The 19,464-nt window shown below is 50.2% G+C and overlaps 2 protein-coding genes across 2 annotated transcripts; one reads left to right on the forward strand and one right to left on the reverse strand.

Annotated features, from left to right (window-relative positions):
* The first annotated feature begins 4,915 nt into the window (after window positions 1-4,915).
* LOC123108166 (cysteine-rich receptor-like protein kinase 10) lies at window positions 4,916-7,725 on the forward strand. The gene is made up of 6 exons (XM_044530002.1): window positions 4,916-5,796; window positions 6,007-6,138; window positions 6,222-6,355; window positions 6,441-6,651; window positions 6,733-6,976; window positions 7,046-7,725. Exons 1-6 carry the CDS (start codon window positions 4,947-4,949, stop codon window positions 7,500-7,502), a joined length of 2,028 nt encoding a protein of 675 aa, XP_044385937.1. The 5' UTR covers window positions 4,916-4,946; the 3' UTR covers window positions 7,503-7,725.
* A 4,997-nt stretch (window positions 7,726-12,722) lies between these two features.
* Window positions 12,723-12,992, reverse strand: LOC123108167 (uncharacterized). Its single transcript, XM_044530003.1, has one exon. The coding sequence runs from the start codon at window positions 12,990-12,992 to the stop codon at window positions 12,723-12,725; it is 270 nt and encodes an 89-aa protein (XP_044385938.1).
* Window positions 12,993-19,464: the final 6,472 nt, after the last annotated feature.

Raw genomic sequence — 19,464 nt, forward strand, 5'->3', positions numbered from 1 at the left:
TCTCCAACGTATCTATAATTTTTGATTGATCCATGCTATATTATCTACTGTTTTGGGCAATATTGGGCTTTATTTTCCACTTCTATATTATTTTTGGGACTAACCTATTAACCAGAGGCCCAGCCCAGTTTTGCTGTTTTATGCCTATTTCGGTGTTTTGAGGAAAAGGAATATTAAACGGAGTCAAACGGAACGAAATCAACTGGAGAAGTTATTTTTGGAAGGAAACCTACCGGATAGACTTGGACCCTACGTCAGAAGATGAAGGAGGTGCTCACGAGGGTAGGGGGCGCGCCCCCTGCCTCGTGGCCCCCCCTTCGCTCCACCGACGTACCCCTTGTTCCCATATATACCTACGTATCGTAAAACTTCTAGAACGGAGATTAGATCGGGAGTTCCGCCGCCAGAAGCCTCCGTAGCCACCGAAAACCAATCTAGACCCATTCCGGCACCCTGCCGGAGGGGGCAATCCTTCCCCGGTGGCCATCTTCATTATCCCGGTGCTCTCCATGACGAGGAGGGAGTAGTTCTCCCTCGGGACTGAGGGTATGTACCAGTAGCTATGTGTTTGATCTCTCTCTCTCTCTCTCTCTCTCTCTCTCGTGTTCTTGATTTGGCACGATCTTGATGTATCGCGAGCTTTGCTACTATAGTTGGATCTTATGATGTTTTCTCCCCCCTCTACTCTCTTGTAATGGATTGAGTTTCCCATTTGAAGTTATCTTATCGGATTGAGTCTTTAAAGATTTGAGAACACTTGATGTATGTCTTGTCGTGCGTATCTGTGGTGACAATGGGATATCACGTGATTCACTTGATGTATGTTTTGGTGATCAACTTGCAGGTTCCGCCCATGAACCTATGCATAGGGGTTGGCACACATTTTCGTCGTGATTCTCCGGTAGAAACTTTGGGGCACTCTTTGAGGTCCTTTGTGTTGGTTGAATAGATGAATCGGAGATTGTGTGATGCATATCATATAATCATACCCCATGGATACTTGAGGTGACATTGGAGTATCTAGGTGACATTAGGGTTTTGGTTGATTTGTGTCTTAAGTTGTTATTCTAGTACGAACTCTAGGGCTGTTTGTGACACTTATAGGAATAGCCCAACGTATTGATTGGAAAGAATAACTTTGAGGTGGTTTCGTACCCTACCATAATCTCTTTGTTCGTTCTCCGCTATTAGTGACTTTGGAGTGACTCTTTGTTGCATGTTGAGGGATAGTTATATGATCCAATTATGTTATTGTTGTTGAGGGAACTTGCACTAGCGAAAGTATGAACCCTAGGCCTTATTTCCACGCATTGCAATACCGTTTACGCTCACTTTTATTATTAGTTACCTTGCTGTTTTTATAATTTCAGATTACAAATACCTTTATCTACTATCCATATACCACTTGTATCACCATCTCTTCGCCGAACTAGTGCACCTATACAATTTACCATTATATTGGGTGTGTTGGGGACACAAGAGACTCTTTGTCATTTGGTTGCAAGGTTGCTTGATAGAGACCATCTTAATCCTACATCTCCTACAGATTGATAAACCTTCGGTCATCCATTTGAGGGAAATTTGCTACTATCCTACAAACCTCTGCACTTGGAGGCCCAACAACGTCTATAAGAAGAAGGTTGTGTAGTAGACATCATTTCTCTCGGAATTGTTGGATTAGGAGTCGACACTGCCGAGTGGTATGCTTCGGGTAAATGAAATTACCCTCTTCATCTTTTTTGGTGTGGATGTGGCATGGAAAATCCAGCACATCCTTTCCATCTTGATCTTTTACTTTCTTGGGGTTCCACGGTCCCTTGGGCTTCCCCTTGAACTTTCCTTGAGTCACGGCTAAGGCTTCACTAGGAGCGGCTGGCTCGGCTTTGCGCTTCTGCTTCCGACTGGAGTTTCCTCCTCCGGTTTCATGGGCGACTGTTTTGTGCTTGCCACTCCGGAGTCGGTCTTCTTCTTCACCGTTGGCATACTTGGTGGCAATTTCCATCGTCCGAGTCAGAGTCATATCTCCTGTCCGACCGAATTTCAGATTCAACTCCCGATACTTGACGACTTCTTTAAAGGCACAAATTGCCTAATGATCAGACACATTCTCCACAGTGTGGTGCAATGTGATCCATCTCTGGGTATAATCCCTCAAAGTCTCATTCGGTTTCTGAACGCAACACTGTAATTCGGTCAACCCTGCCGGCCGTTTGCAAGTACCTTTGAATGTTCTGACAAATACTCGGGCAAGATCTTCCCAATTATAAATACTACTAGGTGCTAACTGATTCAACCATGCTCTAGCCGAGCCCTCCAACATCAGAGGAAGGTGTTTCATGGCCACTTCATCATTGCCACCACCAATCCGGACAGCCATTCGGTAGTCTTCAAGCCAAGTGTCCGGCTTGGACTCACCAGTGAACTTACTGACTCCAGTCGCCAACCTGAAGTTGGGGGGAATCACTGCGGCCCTGATGGCTCTGCTGAAGCACTCTGGACCTAAGACATGCACCCTGCTGCTGGTTGGTAGATCTCTGTCATGACCTTCTCGGTGAGCCCTGTTTCTGTCGATCAAGCCCTGAACGAGAATAGATCTCGCATCAAAGCCTGGTTCTCTGGGGTCGAATGGAATCCCTCGCCCCATACTGTGAGGGCGCCTGTCATCATGTTGCCGAGGCACGTACGACCCACTCCTCGGGGGAGGCGTGGGCACTCGACGACGATCATCGCGATCGACTCGGTGATCATACTGCTCACGGTTTTTGTACTGATCTCGTCGATCTCCACGTCCCTCACGCCTCGGGGGCGATCTTGGACTGTGAGCCAACTGAACTGTGTCGCAACCACGGATCTGCTATGGATCTTATTCCGCGACTGAGATACTGCTGTATTCTGCTCTCCCGCTGCATGGAGCAAGGCCTGGATCTGCACTAGACCTCGACCAGCTTCTGACTGGGAAGTTCGATCGACTCCGCTATCCGGGCTGCAGCTGCGAGATTCTGGATTGGAGTTCGGTATACCTGAGTCGGAGGCGGAAAAAGTTGACGTCGACTGGATTCGGGAGCACGCTGTCGAGCACGCTCGTCGAGTGCGCGCTGGAGATTCTCCAGTCGAGTGCGCTCAGCCAAATTGGCCAAGAGCGCCTCCTCCAAGGCCTGGGCCTCAGGGGTTTCTCCAACGATAGGAGTGTGAAGTGCATCCATGTTCCGGCGGCGAAGTTCTTCTCTCCGCTGCGAAGAGAGGGGTTCGGGGAGGTACTCTTCATGAATACGCGACAGATCGCCGCCCCCATCGCCTCCGTCTTCACGGGTGAAGCCAGGAGGACTGCGTGGTCCATTGACCATCAAAACTTCCGCCGCTGGGTCGCTGCTGTCGCACTCGGATACAGTCTCTACGGAGCCAGTCGACAGATCGAACAGACCATAGAGGGTTTCATCGGGCTCGATTGCCGCGACTTGAGGGGTGGCCGACTGGCGAGCCACCGCATGCTTCACCCACCACTGAAGCCTCGATCGACCGAAACGCTTGCTCCGGCGGGCCGCATGGAGGGGAAAAGCTACATGAGCCGACTGATACTGGGTCGACGGCTGTCGCAGGAGGACGCCCCGGACGCACGCGTGAAAGTGAGTTGCTCCGCGGGCGGGGAGTGCGTCGACGTCGAGTGGAGCCTCCTGAAGTCAAGCGGAGTCGTCGGCGACAAACACGAGCGCACCGAGACGGATCTCGCAGCCCTCAGCCAAACCTCCGCCTGAAACCATGATGAAGGGGATCGGAAAAATTGCAACCTCTCCAACAAGTCGCTAAGACACATGCCCCAAGGTGGGCGCCAACTGTCGTGGTTCTAGATCTGACAGTTGAATGGGGGGTAGGAATGTAGAGGCAAGATCCTAGCTATGGAGGAGTTGTACACGCGAGTTTTACGAGTTCAGGCCCTTCTCGGAAGAAGTAACAGCCCTACGCCTCGGAGCCCGGAGGCGGTCGACTGGATTATATGCGTGTGAGTTACACGGGGTGCGAACCCTTATCCCTGAGGAGGGGGGTGGCTTATATAGAGTTCGCCAGACCCCTCCCGCCCTCAGTTACAAAGGGTTTAAGGTACATAAAGGTAGAGACGTTACTGGTAACGCCTGTAATAAAAGTACATAAATGATCATTAAACCTATGACTTAAATCCCGACCGTTGCAGAGTGAGTGGCTCTTTAGTCTTCTGGTAGTCGAGTGTCTTCAAGACTGTCAAGTGAAACATGACTTTATGGTCGAGTGGACGATGATTTTTATTCGACTACTTCTGGTTTTTTAAGAGATATCTTTGGAGAGGATATCTGATCAGATTCATGACCCTACCCTAAATAGGTAGCTTCATCAGATGGAGTTGAAGATTATTACTCAATATGCCAACCCCAAGTAACCTCGGGGCAGCGTACCGGTTCACTCGACATGTTCCTTCACCATTCCAACTCAAGCCTTTCCTTCGAACGGGTATAAAGCATGCTTTGGAAGTGGAGCTGACCTTCCGCATGGTTTCTCTCGAGCCAGGTTTTGTCCAAGAAGCTGGAATTTTTTACGGAAAATGAAGCAGAAACCAAATACAAGCACACAAGAAAAAAAATTAAGCTTGACACGTTGTGGCCGCTTTTTTCATATGGGGCTCCGACTTCTGCAAACCGTGCGACTGCAGGACACGGACCGAGTCATGGTTGATGGAGCCCCCGAACAAAATGTCAGAGGAATATACAGTTGGGTAATCAGCGATCACCGTCGTCCATTCAAACTTTCTTTTTCAACAGGAAACTTATTTCTTTTCTTGGACATATATGTGAGAAGACGTGTCCCACTGCTGACCACTAAGGTCCAGTTAGTTGGTTAAATAATAGTGTCCCGAGTGACACATTTGCATCGCCACACGCTGAACATAGCCATCGCCGGTGCGTGCACCCACCATCACCATGGCGCCGCACATCGTGCTCCTCCTCGCGGCGAGCTTCGCAGCTTCACAAGCGGCGGTGGAGTGCGGCCCCTCGGCCGCCTCTCCCTCCCCAGCACCAGCACCAGCACCATCGCCGACGCCGTCAAACAGCAGCGCGTTCCGGGCCAATATCCTGGCACTCCTGGACGCGCTCCCCCATGCCGCGGCGCCCACGGGCTTCGCCTCCCTCTCCCGGGGCGGCGGCGGCGACCGGGCCTTCGTCCGCGGCCTCTGCCGCGGTGACTTAAACCAGTCCGTGTGCCTGGCGGACCTGCAGGAGGCCGTCCGGGACCTGAGCGGCAGGTGCGCCTCCAGCCGGAGCGTGGGGGCGTGGTACAGACAAGTCTACATCAGCTACGCCGACACCAACGACTCGGCCATCTACGAGGGGCCAGGGCGCGTCAACCAGGTACTGTACGACGCCCGCAAGGTGACTTACGCGGGCAGCTACGACCGGGCGTACTACGCGCTGATGAGCCGCCTGGTGGCGCGCGCGGCCGGCGGCGGCGGCAACCGGTCGGCGCGGACGAGCATGTTCGCCACGGGGGAGGCGGTGTACGCCCCCGACGATCCCATCGGGACGATGTACGGGCTGGTGCAGTGCATGAGGGACCGCAGCGACGCCGAGTGCCAACAGTGCCTGCATACGCTGGTGCCGCAGCTGCCGACGTGCTGCGGGGGGCATCAGGGAGGGGTGGTGCTCGGCTTCAACTGCCACCTCCGGGTCCAGGTGTACACCTACTACGACCTGGCGCTCGACGCGCCGCCTCCAGTTCCGGCTCCCCCACCACCGGATGCTTCATCGCCGCCGTCGGCCGGAGAAAATCCCAGTAAGTAACCTTTTTCCCAACACCGGAGAGAGTCGGAGACTGGACTGGAGAAGAGTCGCCGTCTTAACCCGTCAAACTCCGCGTGGACACTGCCATCGCCATCGAGGCCGGATTTTCCTCCTGCCCGTACGTACGGGTCGGGCACGCCTCTGCTTTTGGCCTTGTGCACGGAGTGACAGACGCTAAAATCGCACAAAAAAACACTTGCAGGAGAGGGGAGGCCGTCAAAACGTGCCGTCCTTGCAGGCGCGATTTCAACCGGAACGCTACTAGTCGTGCTACTCGTCGTGCTCGTTTGTGTTTACATGAAGTGGAGGACGGGGCCGAACAAGAGAGCACGAGGTACACACACTTGCGACTCGCCCATAGATTTCAGAGTTTCCTTAATTCTTCAGGTACTCACTCCTATCCTGGGACTGCGGCAGATGGTGGTATAGAAGATAGCAGCAACACGTACGTCAGTCCGGAGCAGTTCACTCTGCCGTTGCTGAGGGCGGCGACGGGCAACTTCGCCCCGGAAAACAAGCTGGGCGAGGGAGGTTTCGGCCAGGTTTTCAAGGTATGCGATCGACCAATTAGCCAGTAGCATGCACTTCTGTTTCCAGTGGCTGTGAGTGCTAGTGTTTACGATGATATATTCGCAGGGCAAGATGCCGAATGGACAGGCCATAGCAGTGAAGAGGCTGTCCCAGGGCTCCTCGCAGGGGTTCCATGAGCTGAAGAACGAGCTGGTGCTGGCGGCCAAGCTCCGGCACCGGAACCTCGTGCAGATCCTTGGGGTCTGCTTGGAGGAGAAAGAGAAGCTCATCGTGTACGAGTACCTGCCAAACAGGAGCCTCGACACCCTCCTTTTCGGTACGTTCCGATACGAGAATTTCGTCTACTATACATATCTCCCATTGTCTTCAAGCCCCAGCTCCCGGCCCAATCATGCAGATAATGGGCGGTGGCGGCGGCATGGCCTGGACTGGAGGAAGAGGCACACCATCATCTGCGGGATCGCCCGTGGCCTGCTCTACCTCCACGAGGAGTCGCGCCTGAGGGTCATCCACCGGGACCTCAAGCCCAGCAATGTGTTGCTGGACGAGCACATGAGCCCCAAAATCTCTGACTTCGGCCTGGCCCGAGCGTTCCGGGGAGACCAGTCCAGAGACGTGACCAAGCGAGCGGCCGGCACCCTGTAAGCTACCCATCTCCATTGTTATGAGCACCCTGTAAGCACCCTGTACTGATGCACTTAAGCTAACAGCGGTTACATGTCGCCGGAGTACGCCTACTGCGGCCACGTCTCCGTCAAGTCGGACATGTACAGCTTCGGCGTCATCGTGCTGGAGGTCGTCACCGGTCGAAGGAACAGCAGCCCAGGCCAAGACCACGCCAACAGCTTGAGCGAGGTGTGGGAGAAGTGGAGGGCCGGGACGGCGGCGGAGATGGCGGACGCGTCGCTGGGCGACCAGTACCCTCGGGCCCAGGTGCTCAGCTGCATGCACATCGGCCACCTCTGCGTCCAGAAGAAGCCGGAGCTCAGGCCCGACGCGTCGGAGGTCGTGCTCATGCTCAGCAGCCAGTCCACGTCGCGGCGCACGCCCTCCAGGCCGGCCTTCTACGCCGGCTCCACCGGCGGCGTGGTCACCGCCTCACGTGTTCGTCCTAGCGAAAATGTTTCGAAGAATGGGGTGACCATGTCGGACCTTGAACCGAGGTAGCTGGGTAGTACTCCCTTCGTTTCAAATTACATGATCTCTATTTGTCTAGACACGGATGTATCTGGACACTAAACAAGTATAGATACATTCGTATCTAAACAAATAAAAGTCGTGTAATTTGGAACAGAGGGAGTACTAAATAGTAGTAGTATGAAAAAACGACCAATGTGTATGGAGATGGATCATATTATTGTCAACTTACAATATTAAGGGCCTCTTTAGTTTGCGGGATTATAAAAGCGAATTCTTAGAAAAACACAGGATTAAAATGTACATGATTTGAGTTTTTCTGGTCGCAACACTTAAAAAAATGAATTTAATATATATCTGACGTCAGATTTTAGGGTTAAAATCTGATGCCCTGAGGTACGTCCGATCCCGACCAAAAACTCATGGCAAATAAGCGCTACAGCATGGCAATTTTCTGTCGATGTTTTGCGTTGTATGGCAATTTCCAATCTAGAACATGGCAAATCCTTGTATACAAACTTAACATTTTATTTAGTTTTCGCATGGCAAACCTGGTCGTCAGATTTCCCGTCAGGAGCCATGAATTGTATCAGCTGGAATTGTCGTGGTTTGGGAATGTCGCGACAATTCGAGAACTCAGTGTCTTGAGAGAGACACACCATCCCAAAATTATCTTTCTTTCTGAAACTCGTCAAAAGTGTGCTCGTTTGCGCCGTCTTAGGAATCGATTGGGTCTCAGTGGTTTTGCTGGAGTTGATAGTGATGGTCTGAGCGATGGCTTAGCTTTGTTTTGGCATGAGAGTCTGTCCGTTGAAGTCAAAGATTTAAGTGAAAGGTTCATTGGTGTTTCTTTGAGATTGTCACCTTCTGCTCCTTTGTGGCATGCATCTTTTGTGTATGGGGAACCTCGCTCTGAAAATCGGCACCGCATGGTGGACGTCGATGTGTTCCCTTCGGGCGACCTCGCCGCTACCATGGTTTGTAGTGGGTGATTTCAACGAAGCTCTTTGGCAGTACGAACACTTTTCTGCCACTCCACGGGCTGAATCATTGATGGTTGCTTTCCGTGATATGTTGTTGTTATGTGGGCTGAAAGACTTGGGATTCAGGGGGCTGCCATATACATATGACAATGGTAGGGCGAGGAATGCCAATGTAAAGGTCCGGCTGGACAAGGCAGTTGCTGACGACCTCTGGTGGGATATCTTCTCTGAGGTATCGGTGGTGCATCTAGTATCTCCGGGATCTGACCACTGTCCGCTCCTTGTCTCCTTGGATCGCGAGGTGCGCATGCCAAATAGCCGTAAATGCAAACAGTACGAGATATGTTGGGAACGTGATGAAGCTCTCCCGGAAGTTATTTCTGAGGCGTGGTTGGGTGCAACTCATAGTGCAGATTTGGCCGGTGTGCATGTGGCTCTGAAACAAGTCATGGATAGGATGCATGCATGGGGCAGTCGCAAGTTTGGCAACGTCATGCGGGAGCTGTTGCGGCTGCGTCGGGTGCTAAAGGGGCAAAAGGAAGCAAACGCTTCATCTGCGGACCTTCGGCAAACTATGGACCGGATGAATGAGATTTTATATAGGGAAGAAATGTTATGGCTGCAGCAGGCGCGAATTACGTGGCTGAGAGAGGGAGACCGTAATACAAATTTTTTTCACCGACATGCTGTATGGCGTGCCCGGAAGAACAAAATCTCACACCTACAGGATGTTGATGGTGTCGTGCATGATTCCCCCTCGGAGATGGAGCGCATGGTGGTCTCATACTTTAAATCAGTTTATACAAGAGATCCCACGTTGGTGGCTGACCCGGTTATCAGTTTGTTTGAGACCCAAGTGTCTAATGAAATGAATGAGCAACTATGCAAAGACTTTACAGAGGAAGAAATTTCCAATGCGTTGTTCTAGATTGGGCCACTCAAGGCGCCGGGGCCGGACGGCCTCCCCGCACGTTTCTTCCAACGAAATTGGGATTTGTTAAAAGTGAATATTGTTAAGGCAGTAATGAATTTTTTTCAGACAGGTGTTATGCCGGAGGGGGTGAATGATACTTCCATTGTGCTCATTCCTAAGGTTGATAACCCATGTGAGCTAAAGGACTTCCGGCCGATTAGCTTATGTAATGTTCTGTACAACGTGGTGTCCAAATGTTTGGTCAATAGGCTCCGGCCGCTGCTTGGTGAAATCATCTCGGAGAGCCAGAGTGCGTTTGTTCCCGATAGACTCATCACTGACAATGCTCTACTTGCTTTTGATGTTTGCATTTTTTGGAGCATGGGGCGACACCACAGAATTCTTACTGTGCGTACAAGGTAGATTTGTCGAAGGCATATGATCGAGTGGATTGGAAGTTTTTGGAGGAGGCAATGCATAAAATGGGCTTTGCTCACCTGTGGGTGCAATGGATAATGTCGTGCGTAACCACGGTGAGGTACTCAGTTAAATTTAATGGAGCTCTATTGGAAGCATTCTCCCCCACACGAGGTCTTCGACAAGGTGACCCACTCTCCCCATTCCTGTTTCTTTTTGTTGCTAATGGGCTTTCGGCTCTTCTACAGTCCGAGGTATCCACTGGAGGTATCTCGCCAGTGAAGGTGTGTAGACGTGCTCCTGGGGTGTCCCACCTCCTCTTCGCTGATGATACACTCTTATTCTTCAAAGCGAAAGAGGAACAAGCTAAGAGGATCAAGCATGTAATTGACACCTTTGCTACTTGCACGAGCCAGTTAATTAATCCGGCCAAGTGCTCCATCCAATTCAGCAAGCAATGCCCGTTGGCGGACCAGGAAGCAACCCGACAAACATTCCAAGTTGAGAAGCAAGTGTTTGAAGCAAAATATTTGGGGTTACCGACCCTGGAAGGCCGTATGAAGCGTGGGAAATTTTAGAACCTTCAATCCAAGCTGACCTAATGCATCATGTTATGGGGGGATTCATACCAGGCTCAGAGTGGAAAGGAAATTTTAATTAAGTCGATTGCCCAAGCTTTACCAACCTATGTTATGGGAGTTTTCAAGCTTCCATTCTCGGTCTGTGATGACTTATCCAAGCTCATTTGGGATTTTTGGTGGGGCTCGGAAAATGGGATGCGCAAGACTCATTGGCTCAGTTGGGACAAGGTGACAAGGACAAAAGGGCAAGGTGGCATGGGGTTCAAAGACATCAGAATTTTCAATTAGGCACTCCTCGCACGTCAAGCATGGAGACTGCTACAGGCTCCTGAAAGTCTATGTGCCCGCGTGTTGAAGACGCGCTACTATCCGCAAGGAAACCTCCTAGAGACGGTCTTCACCGGGCAGCCATCGTCCACCTGGACGGCCATTGCCCATGGCTTGGAGCTGCTCAAAGAAGGCATGATATAGTGTATCGGGAACGGAGAATCAGTCCGCATCTGGCGGGATAATTGGTTACCACACTCTGCCTCGCTCAAACCAATTGGCCCCCGTGGCCGATCGAGACTCATCCGGGTCTCTAGTCTGCTGGATCAGTACGGCGCATGGGATGAGGCTGCTGTGTGGGCGAATTTTGCACCGATTGATGCTTGTACAATACTCAAAATCCGCACCTCGCCGCGTGGTGAACCGGACTTCCTCGCCTGGCAACCGGAGAAAAATGGAATATTTACTGTCCGTAGTGCCTACAGACTAGGTCTGAATCTGACGGAGAGTGCGCGCAATGTGCCGGCTGCGAACAATAGCCCAAGTGGAGACCGCCAAATTTGGAAGAAGATCTGGAGTCTGCCGGTACCCCCTAGGGTCCGGACGTTTGCATGGCGGGCAATCACAAACTCACTAGCAACGGAGGACAACAAGAAGGGCCACCATATCCCTGTTACTGGTGTGTGTTTGATATGTGGCCATGAGCAGGAAGATGTCCTTCACGCCCTGTACCGCTGTCCACCTGTACGTGCACTTTGGAATGCCATGCGTGAGGTTTGGACACTCCCATCACATGCAATAATGGAGCGGCTACAAGGGGAATGGATCCCGGAGCTCATCCTACCCCGTCCCCCTGATGAGTGTGCTCATATCCTAATGGTTCTGTGGAGGGCGTGGTATGTCAGAAACGAACTCACTCATGCTAAACCAATGCCCTCTATTGAAGGCTCCCGACGGTTCCTATGCAGCTATATGCTTAGCCTCATGAATATTCTGGAACAATCTATGGAGCAGATCATCAAGGGAAAAGGCATTGCAGTCGGGCCGGCACCGGCGCCGGCGCCAACAGCGACCGCGGCCCCTGTAAGGCTACCTGAGGAGGCCAAGGATTGGGAGAAACCACCAGATGGGAAGGTCAAGCTGAACGTGGATGGTGCTTTTCTGGAATCCACTGGAGCTGCAGGGGCTGGTATGATCCTGCGAGATGTGCAGGGACAAATCGTGTTCTCCTCGTGTCGGTCCTTGCGGCGGTGTGGTTCTGCATTGGAAGCAGAGTTGTGTGCCTGTCTAGAGGGCATATCCCTTGCCTGACAGTGGAGCCAACAGGATGTGCTGGTGGAGACTGATTCCGCCGAGCTCATCAGCATGATTAATAACAACTCTCGGGACTGCTCTCACCTGGGACACCTTGTCAGCGAGGTGAAGCACCTCTTGAGCTCGGGTAGAAGGTTCACTATTAGTAAAATACCCCGTGGCCAGAACTATGCTAGCCATCTTCTCGCTAGATTTGGTCGACAGGAGGGTTGAACTGTGGTATGGTTAGGATCAGGCCCTGAAGAAATTTTAGGTCTTCTCCTTCGGGATTGTAATGTGACTCTTACTTAATCAATACAATCCCCTTTACCCCGCAAAAAAAGGAAGAGGGAATACTTAGTTAGACTTACCTAAAGATAAAAATATTGCTTGACTTTTTTTACTATTTTAAATATTTCAGGCACATGTAAATTTACGAAATACTTCATCCGTTCCAAAATAGATGACTCAACTTCGTGCTAACTTTATTACAAAGTTAGCACAAAATTGGGTCATCTGTTTTGAAACGGAGGGAGTACCTATCATCGGACATGGCAACATGCACACGTCATACACATTCGGCCACGTGGAAACAACAAAGTACTCCGTAAAGATATCCAATCAAAACAAAGTAATTAATCACACACACACACACACACACACACACACACACACACACACACACACACACACACAAGCAACATGCATGTGCTGATGTGCACATAGCCTGGATGCACGATCTAGCTAGCAGTGGCAGCAAAGATCGACGAGATAGACCACCCGGCCAGTGGCTATACTATCCGTCCTGCTCGTTGGCGAGCATCCGGCGGTGGACCTTGTCGATGAACTCGGAGGCCTTTCGGTCGATGTCGCGTTCGGCATACCAGTGCCGGGTGTAGTCGTCGTCGTCGCTCGGCCGCACCCTGTGATGCTGGTACCTCTGCTGCGGCGCCGCCGCCGCATGCTGCTGCTGCCGCCTCGCCGCCGTGGCCTCTTCCTCCTCCTGTCTCCTGTTCTTGAACCCGAACAAGGACGCAAGCGCCGCCCTCTTCTTCCCACTTCCCATCGCACAAACCTCTCTTGCTCTAACTAGGCTTAGCTTTCGTTGCAGAATGTGCAAAGGTAACGTACTTGGTTGGCTGCACGGAGGCATGGCGTGTGTGTGTATTTATAGTGGCTGGATATGCCTTCAGTAGTGTTTGATGAACGCGACGATCGCCGCAGTCGTGCGGATAGTTAGGCAAGAGATTTCAATGATTAGCTGCGGCCGCGGTTCTCCGTGGAGCTTTTTGACTGGCCATTCCTCGACCGGGCCGTGTAATTATCGTCATTTGTTTAGTTAATCCACGGTGACTACTGACAAGCAAGTGAGCATTTGGACACGGCAGCAAACAACACAAAGCGGCCACTTGCATGTATGTTTAGTGACCTGTAACCTGTTTGGAACGCAGGATAAGAAAAATACATGAATTAATTGGATGTTATGTTTATAAATCCTTTCCTATAGGAATCTAAACATAGGAAGGTCTCTTTGGTTGTAGGATAGGATTTTAAATGGAATATTTCCTGTAGATCCCTTTGGTTTGTAGCTATGTAGGATTGGTTTCTCTCCTTCAAATTGTAAAGGAAACAATATTACCTCGAACCTAATGAAAAAAAATCCCTAACATATGAACCAATTTATATGTTTTCCTATAGGAACTTAGAAGCATGTCATCTCATTTCCTATGACTTTTATATTCCTATGATTTTCCGAGGGCGTGAGGGTGCTCCGGCTATATATGCGTACTTATCGGCATTGACATCCCTTGCTTATGCAAGTCATGGTGGCGACGTTGCAGTGCGGGTGTGTGCTAGATCTGGCAGCGCGGCTCTGAGGGGCATGGTCACGTCGATGCATGGGGGCAAAGGTGATAATTCTGGGGTGGCAACCCATAAGACATGGTGGGCGGATCCTTGAGGTGGCTCCAACGACGGCTGTCGAGGCAATGAATCTGACAGTAAGTACTAGGGGTACGAAATAGGGGTGGAACCTAGCTACGGCGAAGGTGTGACACTCGGATTTTACGAGTTCAGGTCCCTCTCGGAGGGGTAAAGACCCTACGTCTCGAGCCCTGAGGCTATGTTTCCTCTGGGGTGTTTGATTACAGCAAGGTTGCGAACCCTTGTAATAGCACTAGGGGTGGCTTATATAGAGTGCGTCGCTCCCCATAAATGCTACGTTACAAGGGATGTGAAAGAGAAATTTACTACGGGGGTTACTGGTAACTGCAACCATAATTACACTTGAAGTCTAGTGTTAAGCTTCCCGAACGTTGTGTGTCCCACGTAGTCCTTTCGCCTACATGTCCGGATGCTGGTGAATGAGGCCGACTGGCGGTGGACCATCCAAGTGAGCTATCCCCATCTGAGTGGATATTCAGAAGTGTGCATCCGAATGCACCTATGGTTTGGGAACCTTACCATGATGGGGCGGGGCCCTATGTGGGCCCTCGATGTCAGGTTCGTGGCCCTACCCTTAGTAAGTGACCCCATCAGCGGCGACCCGTGAGGTGACTGCATTGATGGCCAGATTTGGTCTAGCTTACGTCAAAGTGTTCATCCATCAATGACTGGAAGAAGTGCGACAGTGCCCAGATGCAGGACAAAGGTCCTTAGTTTGTAGAGATCATGTTGTTCCTATATCGTTTTTCTAAGTTGATTTGTTCAACACCGGTGCTAGGTTTCATTGGCATCATTAGATAATCAATAATATATGATCATGTGCGTCATTCAATTTTCGAAAAAGCAGGTTGTTAGAACACTATGATTTTTTCTGAAAACTATTTCTTCGGTGGAGAGAGGAAGAAGGAATATAAAGACATATATTGCATGGATTTCTCAAACGAAGTGAAAACATAATGTTTGAGTCAATGTCGAGAACCCTAGGAAAGGAAGGATTCTTATGGGAACTTTTAAGGCCATTCCTTTTTTTTGATAGGAAGTTTCAATCTATTAATCATCTGTCATTGCAGTATAGAGAATACCAGAAGTATCAAAAATTTCATCCAGGTCCGTAGACCTCCTAGCGGCTACTACAACCACTAGAGCGAGCTGAAGGCATGACGCCATCATCGCCCCTCCCTCATAGGAGCCGAACAAATCTTATTGTAGTAGATAGTCGAGAAGTCATCATGCTAAGTCCTGACAAGACTAGAGCACCAAATTAACAACCATTGCTGATGAAGAGAAGCGAATATCGGAAGGATTACACATGTAGACACAAGAATGAAGACTGTATCAAAATAGATCCACCGAAGACCAACATCAACCGAATCCCGCAAAATCAGACGGAGACACACTGAGACACGCCCTCTGACGATGGTAGACGAACCATGGTGACGACGATCGGACATGAGAGACATTAAGGGACAACGCCGCCGCCACACAGCCCCAGCCGAGATGCTGAACCAAACACAAAAGAGAGCGGGCTCCCTCCTACATGCGAGATGTCTGGGTCCTCTGCACCTCCACAGCCCAAAGGCAATCGGAGGCGGAGCGGACGAGCTGCAATGCTGACAGGAGGAGGGAAACCATAGTCACGCTTCTTGGGGAGGACGGGATTTGATCCAAAAAAATGTTAAGGCCAAATTACGATCCAAAGGGTGCCATGGTAGGAAAAAAATCAATAAGATTCCATTTATATGAATATCCTGTCAAAATCCTCTGCTAAAAACGGGGCCTAACTGCTGAGCGTAGAAAGGTGTACATGACTATCGGTCGTGCATACATGCAAAGATCGAGTTGGGCATAACAATTGCAAGCCGAAACAAAAACGAATAGAACGATCGAGCTGTCCAGCATTCTGAATTTGACAAACCTATGGTAGTATACTTTTGAGGACAAACAACTCACTGGAGTTGAATTGCATGCTCAAACAGGCAGTTCTTATGTCTAAACAATTAAATCGACATCAAAATTCCAACAAACAACTTAAATGAGACGCTACAAGGGTAAAAAAATATTCTTAAAATCGACAGCGAGCCATTGTCATGGTTTTCATTGGATTCCCAGAGTTGTTGGTCAGCGAGATGACCGGTTGGCTGCATGCATAATATGACTGCGTCGCCCCAAATGTTCGAAAGGTGCGCACAAAGCCCTCGGTATTAACACCCTTGAACTAACTAACCTGGTGGTTATCACATATCTATGCCTATATATAGCAAATCAACTATAAGTACGGCTGTTCTTTGAGTCGGGTGTCATGCCGGACGGGGTGAACTCCACCACTGTTGTGTTAATACCCAAGGTAAAGGATCCGACACGCCTGACTGAATTTTGACCGATTAGCCTATGCAATGTCATCTATAAGGTAATATCGAAATGCTTGGTGAACCGCCTTAGACCTTTTTTGGATGATATTGTGTCTCCTGAGCAGAGCGCATTTGTCCCGGGAAGGCTAATCACGGACAATGCCTTTATAGCTTTTGAATGCATTCATACCATTAAGCAAGAGAAGAAGCCGGATAAGAATTTTTGTGCCTACAAACTAGATCTCTCCAAAGCATATGATCGGGTGGACTGGGATTTCCTGAAGCGAATGATGCAACAGATGGGTTTTGATCATCGATGGGTGCACTGGATCATGACATGCGTGACCTCGGTGACATATAATGTTAAACTCAATGGAGCCCTCTCGGATTCGTTCGCACCGTCTAGTGGACTACGGCAAGGAGATCCTCTATCCCCTTTTTTATTTCTGTTTGTGGCTGATGCTCTTGATGTTATTTTGAAACAAAAGGTGATGCATGGCTCTATTACACCATTGCGGGTGTGCCCTCGAGCCCCAGGTATATCGCACTTGTTGTTCGCCGATGACACTTTGCTCTTCTTCTGTGCATCAGAGACGGAGGCTGGGGAAGTCCGGGAAGCATTGGCCATGTATGAGAGGACCACGGGACAACACATAAACCCGACGAAGTGCTGCTTGCTGTTCGGCCCTAAATGCAGTGAGGTGGATCGTGTGACGGTTGCTCAAGTACTGCAGGTTTAGAACACCAGTTTCGAGGAGAAATACTTCGGCCTCCCAACACCCACCGGTCGGATGTCAAAGGGCACATTCCAGTGCTTACAAGAACAACTACTTAAGCGGATTTTGGTATGGGGAGACGCGGTTTCACAAGGAGGCAAAGAGACTCTAATTAAGGCAGTCGCACAATCGCTGCCTACATACTTGATGGGGGTGTTCCGACTCCCCCGCAGCGTGTGTGACGACCTTACGCGTATGGTGCGTAACCTCTGGTGGGGAGCAAAAGAGGGAAGGAGGAAGACTCATTGGAGGGCCTGGGAGGTGTTGATTAAGTCAAAGAACCATGGTGGCTTGGGATTTCACGACTTCAGACTCTTCAACCAGGCACTCCTTGCTCGGCAAGCGTGGCGGCTACTCTCTAACCTAGATAGCTTGTGCGCGCAGGTTCTTAAGGCTCGGTATTATCCAGATGGGCGGCTCGAGGATACGGTATTTTCCGGTAATTCCTCCCAGACATGGCAATCCATTGTTCATGGGCTCGAACTCTTAAAGAAGGGGCTGATTTGGCGCATTGGTAGAGGTAATTCGGTGCGTATCTGGTGTGACCGGTGGATCCCGCACCAGCTGAGCCGGGGCCCGGTGTCCCCCCAGGGTCGCTGTCGTTTGCGCCGGGTTAGCGAGCTCCTGGATTGCTATGGCAATTGGAACGTCTCTCTCCTCCGCCAACACTTCATGCAAGCGGACATTGACGAAATAATGAAGATCAAAGCATCACCACGGCTGGGTGAAGATGTGATTGCATGGGCGCCCGAACGCAGCGGAAACTTCTCGGTGCGAAGTGCTTATCATCTCGCCTTGGACGAACGACATCGACCCTCTTCTGTCGCAGCAAGCAGGGCACCGGACGGGCGACGTGTCGCCTGGGCACTTATTTAGAGGTGCCCTGCTCCACCTAAGGTGCGTATCTTTGCGTGGAGGCTGGCATCTAACTCTCTTGCTACTTGGGCTAATAAACACGCACGGTCCATGGAACTTTCTGACTTTTGCCGGGTCTGTGCGACGGAATGGGAGGATACTTTCCACGTCTTTTGTAGATGCCCGAGAGCAGTATCATTATTGCAAGCTATGGCGGAGCATTGGAACTTGCCGGAGATCCGACGAGTCAAGCCCACGGGTGAGGAATGGCTCTTCGATATGTTGCATGGGCTGGGCGACAACTATCGCATGAGAGTCTTGATGGTGCTGTGGCGTAGCTGGCACGTCCGGAACGATATCGTCCATGACAAACCACCGCCCCCGGTGGAAGCTTCACGTCGGTTCCTGCTAAGCTACGAGAAGTCTCTTTTGGGTATCCAACAATTCCCGGACGATGATATTGTGAAAGGTAAAATGGTGATAAACTTTGACAGCCGTAGTGCATCGACAACAAGCACTGTACTTGCACCACAACCTCCCGCTTGCTGGGTTCCACCTGCGGCTGGCCGGGTGAAGCTAAATGTTGACGGCTCCTTCATCGAAGCTAGTGGTGAAGCTGGAGAAGGTATGATCCTCCGGGATAGTTCAGGGACCATCGTCTTCTCGGCATGCAGGTCCATTTTATCTTGCTCGGGACCATTACAAGCAGAACTCATGGCATGCTTGGAAGGACTCAACCTTGCGCTGCAATGGTCTTCGCTGCCGGTGGACGTAGAGATGGACTGTCAATATGCCGTCAAACTCATTAAATCTGAGACACAGGATAGGTCACCACATGCGATGATAGTGCAGGAAGTGAAACGTCTCCTAGGTGAAGAGATAGCTCTATTGCTCACATTAGTAGGAATCAAAATTCTGTTAGTCATAGATTAGCCACGTTTGGCCGTGTAGAGGCTAGGACTGCAGTTTAGTTGAGGTCAAGCCCTACGGATGTACCCCAACTTTGTATGGACGACCTGGTTCCCCATTGAGCAATGAAAATCCCTTTTAACTCCGCAAAAAAAAAAACTATAAGCAGTCTATTACTACTAGTAGCAAACTCTGCGCAAGTGCCAAGTCGCCATTTGGATTGGTATGGAAGACTCGAGTGCGTTCATGAGTTGGCAGAAAGGGGCGAGATCAGCCTGGAGTATATCTAGTTTAACCGAATAAATGCCTAACCGCGCACCTTCCTTAATCCATGCATGCATGGTTATTCTCGTCTTGAGCTAACCTATAGGCATGTTTGGTTACCTACATAGATTTAGAACTATTTGCATCTGTGCCTTGGCCCAGCCTGGCTGAGTAAATATATATAAAACATGTTCTTTGCATGGTTTGGCTGTATGTGTATTGTGGTACCTTACCACACACTGGAGTGAACAGTACCTAATTAATATCATACCAGTCCTAGCTACTAAAAATAAATGGAAGTTTGTCCTAATAAAGAACTCGTTTAGATGATATCTGGTTTTCCTAAAGGGTGAAAGAACACCAGGCCGACATGCGTATCCAGTATCACCTATGTAGAACTTACCATTGGGGATATTTATCCCATCAGGTCAAGACATATTGT

The sequence above is a fragment of the Triticum aestivum genome, chromosome 5A, assembly GCF_018294505.1.
Source record: "Triticum aestivum cultivar Chinese Spring chromosome 5A, IWGSC CS RefSeq v2.1, whole genome shotgun sequence".
NCBI classification, from domain to species: Eukaryota; Viridiplantae; Streptophyta; class Magnoliopsida; order Poales; family Poaceae; genus Triticum; species Triticum aestivum.

Coding starts and splice junctions, on each gene's coding strand:
- LOC123108166 (XM_044530002.1), top strand. CDS start 4,947: ATGGCGCCGCACATCGTGCTCCTCCTCGCGGCGAGCTTCGCAGCTTCA. Junction 5,797..6,006: donor GTCGGCCGGAGAAAATCCCA/GTAAGTAACCTT, acceptor AAACACTTGCAG/GAGAGGGGAGGCCGTCAAAA. Junction 6,977..7,045: donor AAGCGAGCGGCCGGCACCCT/GTAAGCTACCCA, acceptor TTAAGCTAACAG/CGGTTACATGTCGCCGGAGT.
- LOC123108167 (XM_044530003.1), bottom strand. CDS start 12,992: ATGGGAAGTGGGAAGAAGAGGGCGGCGCTTGCGTCCTTGTTCGGGTTC.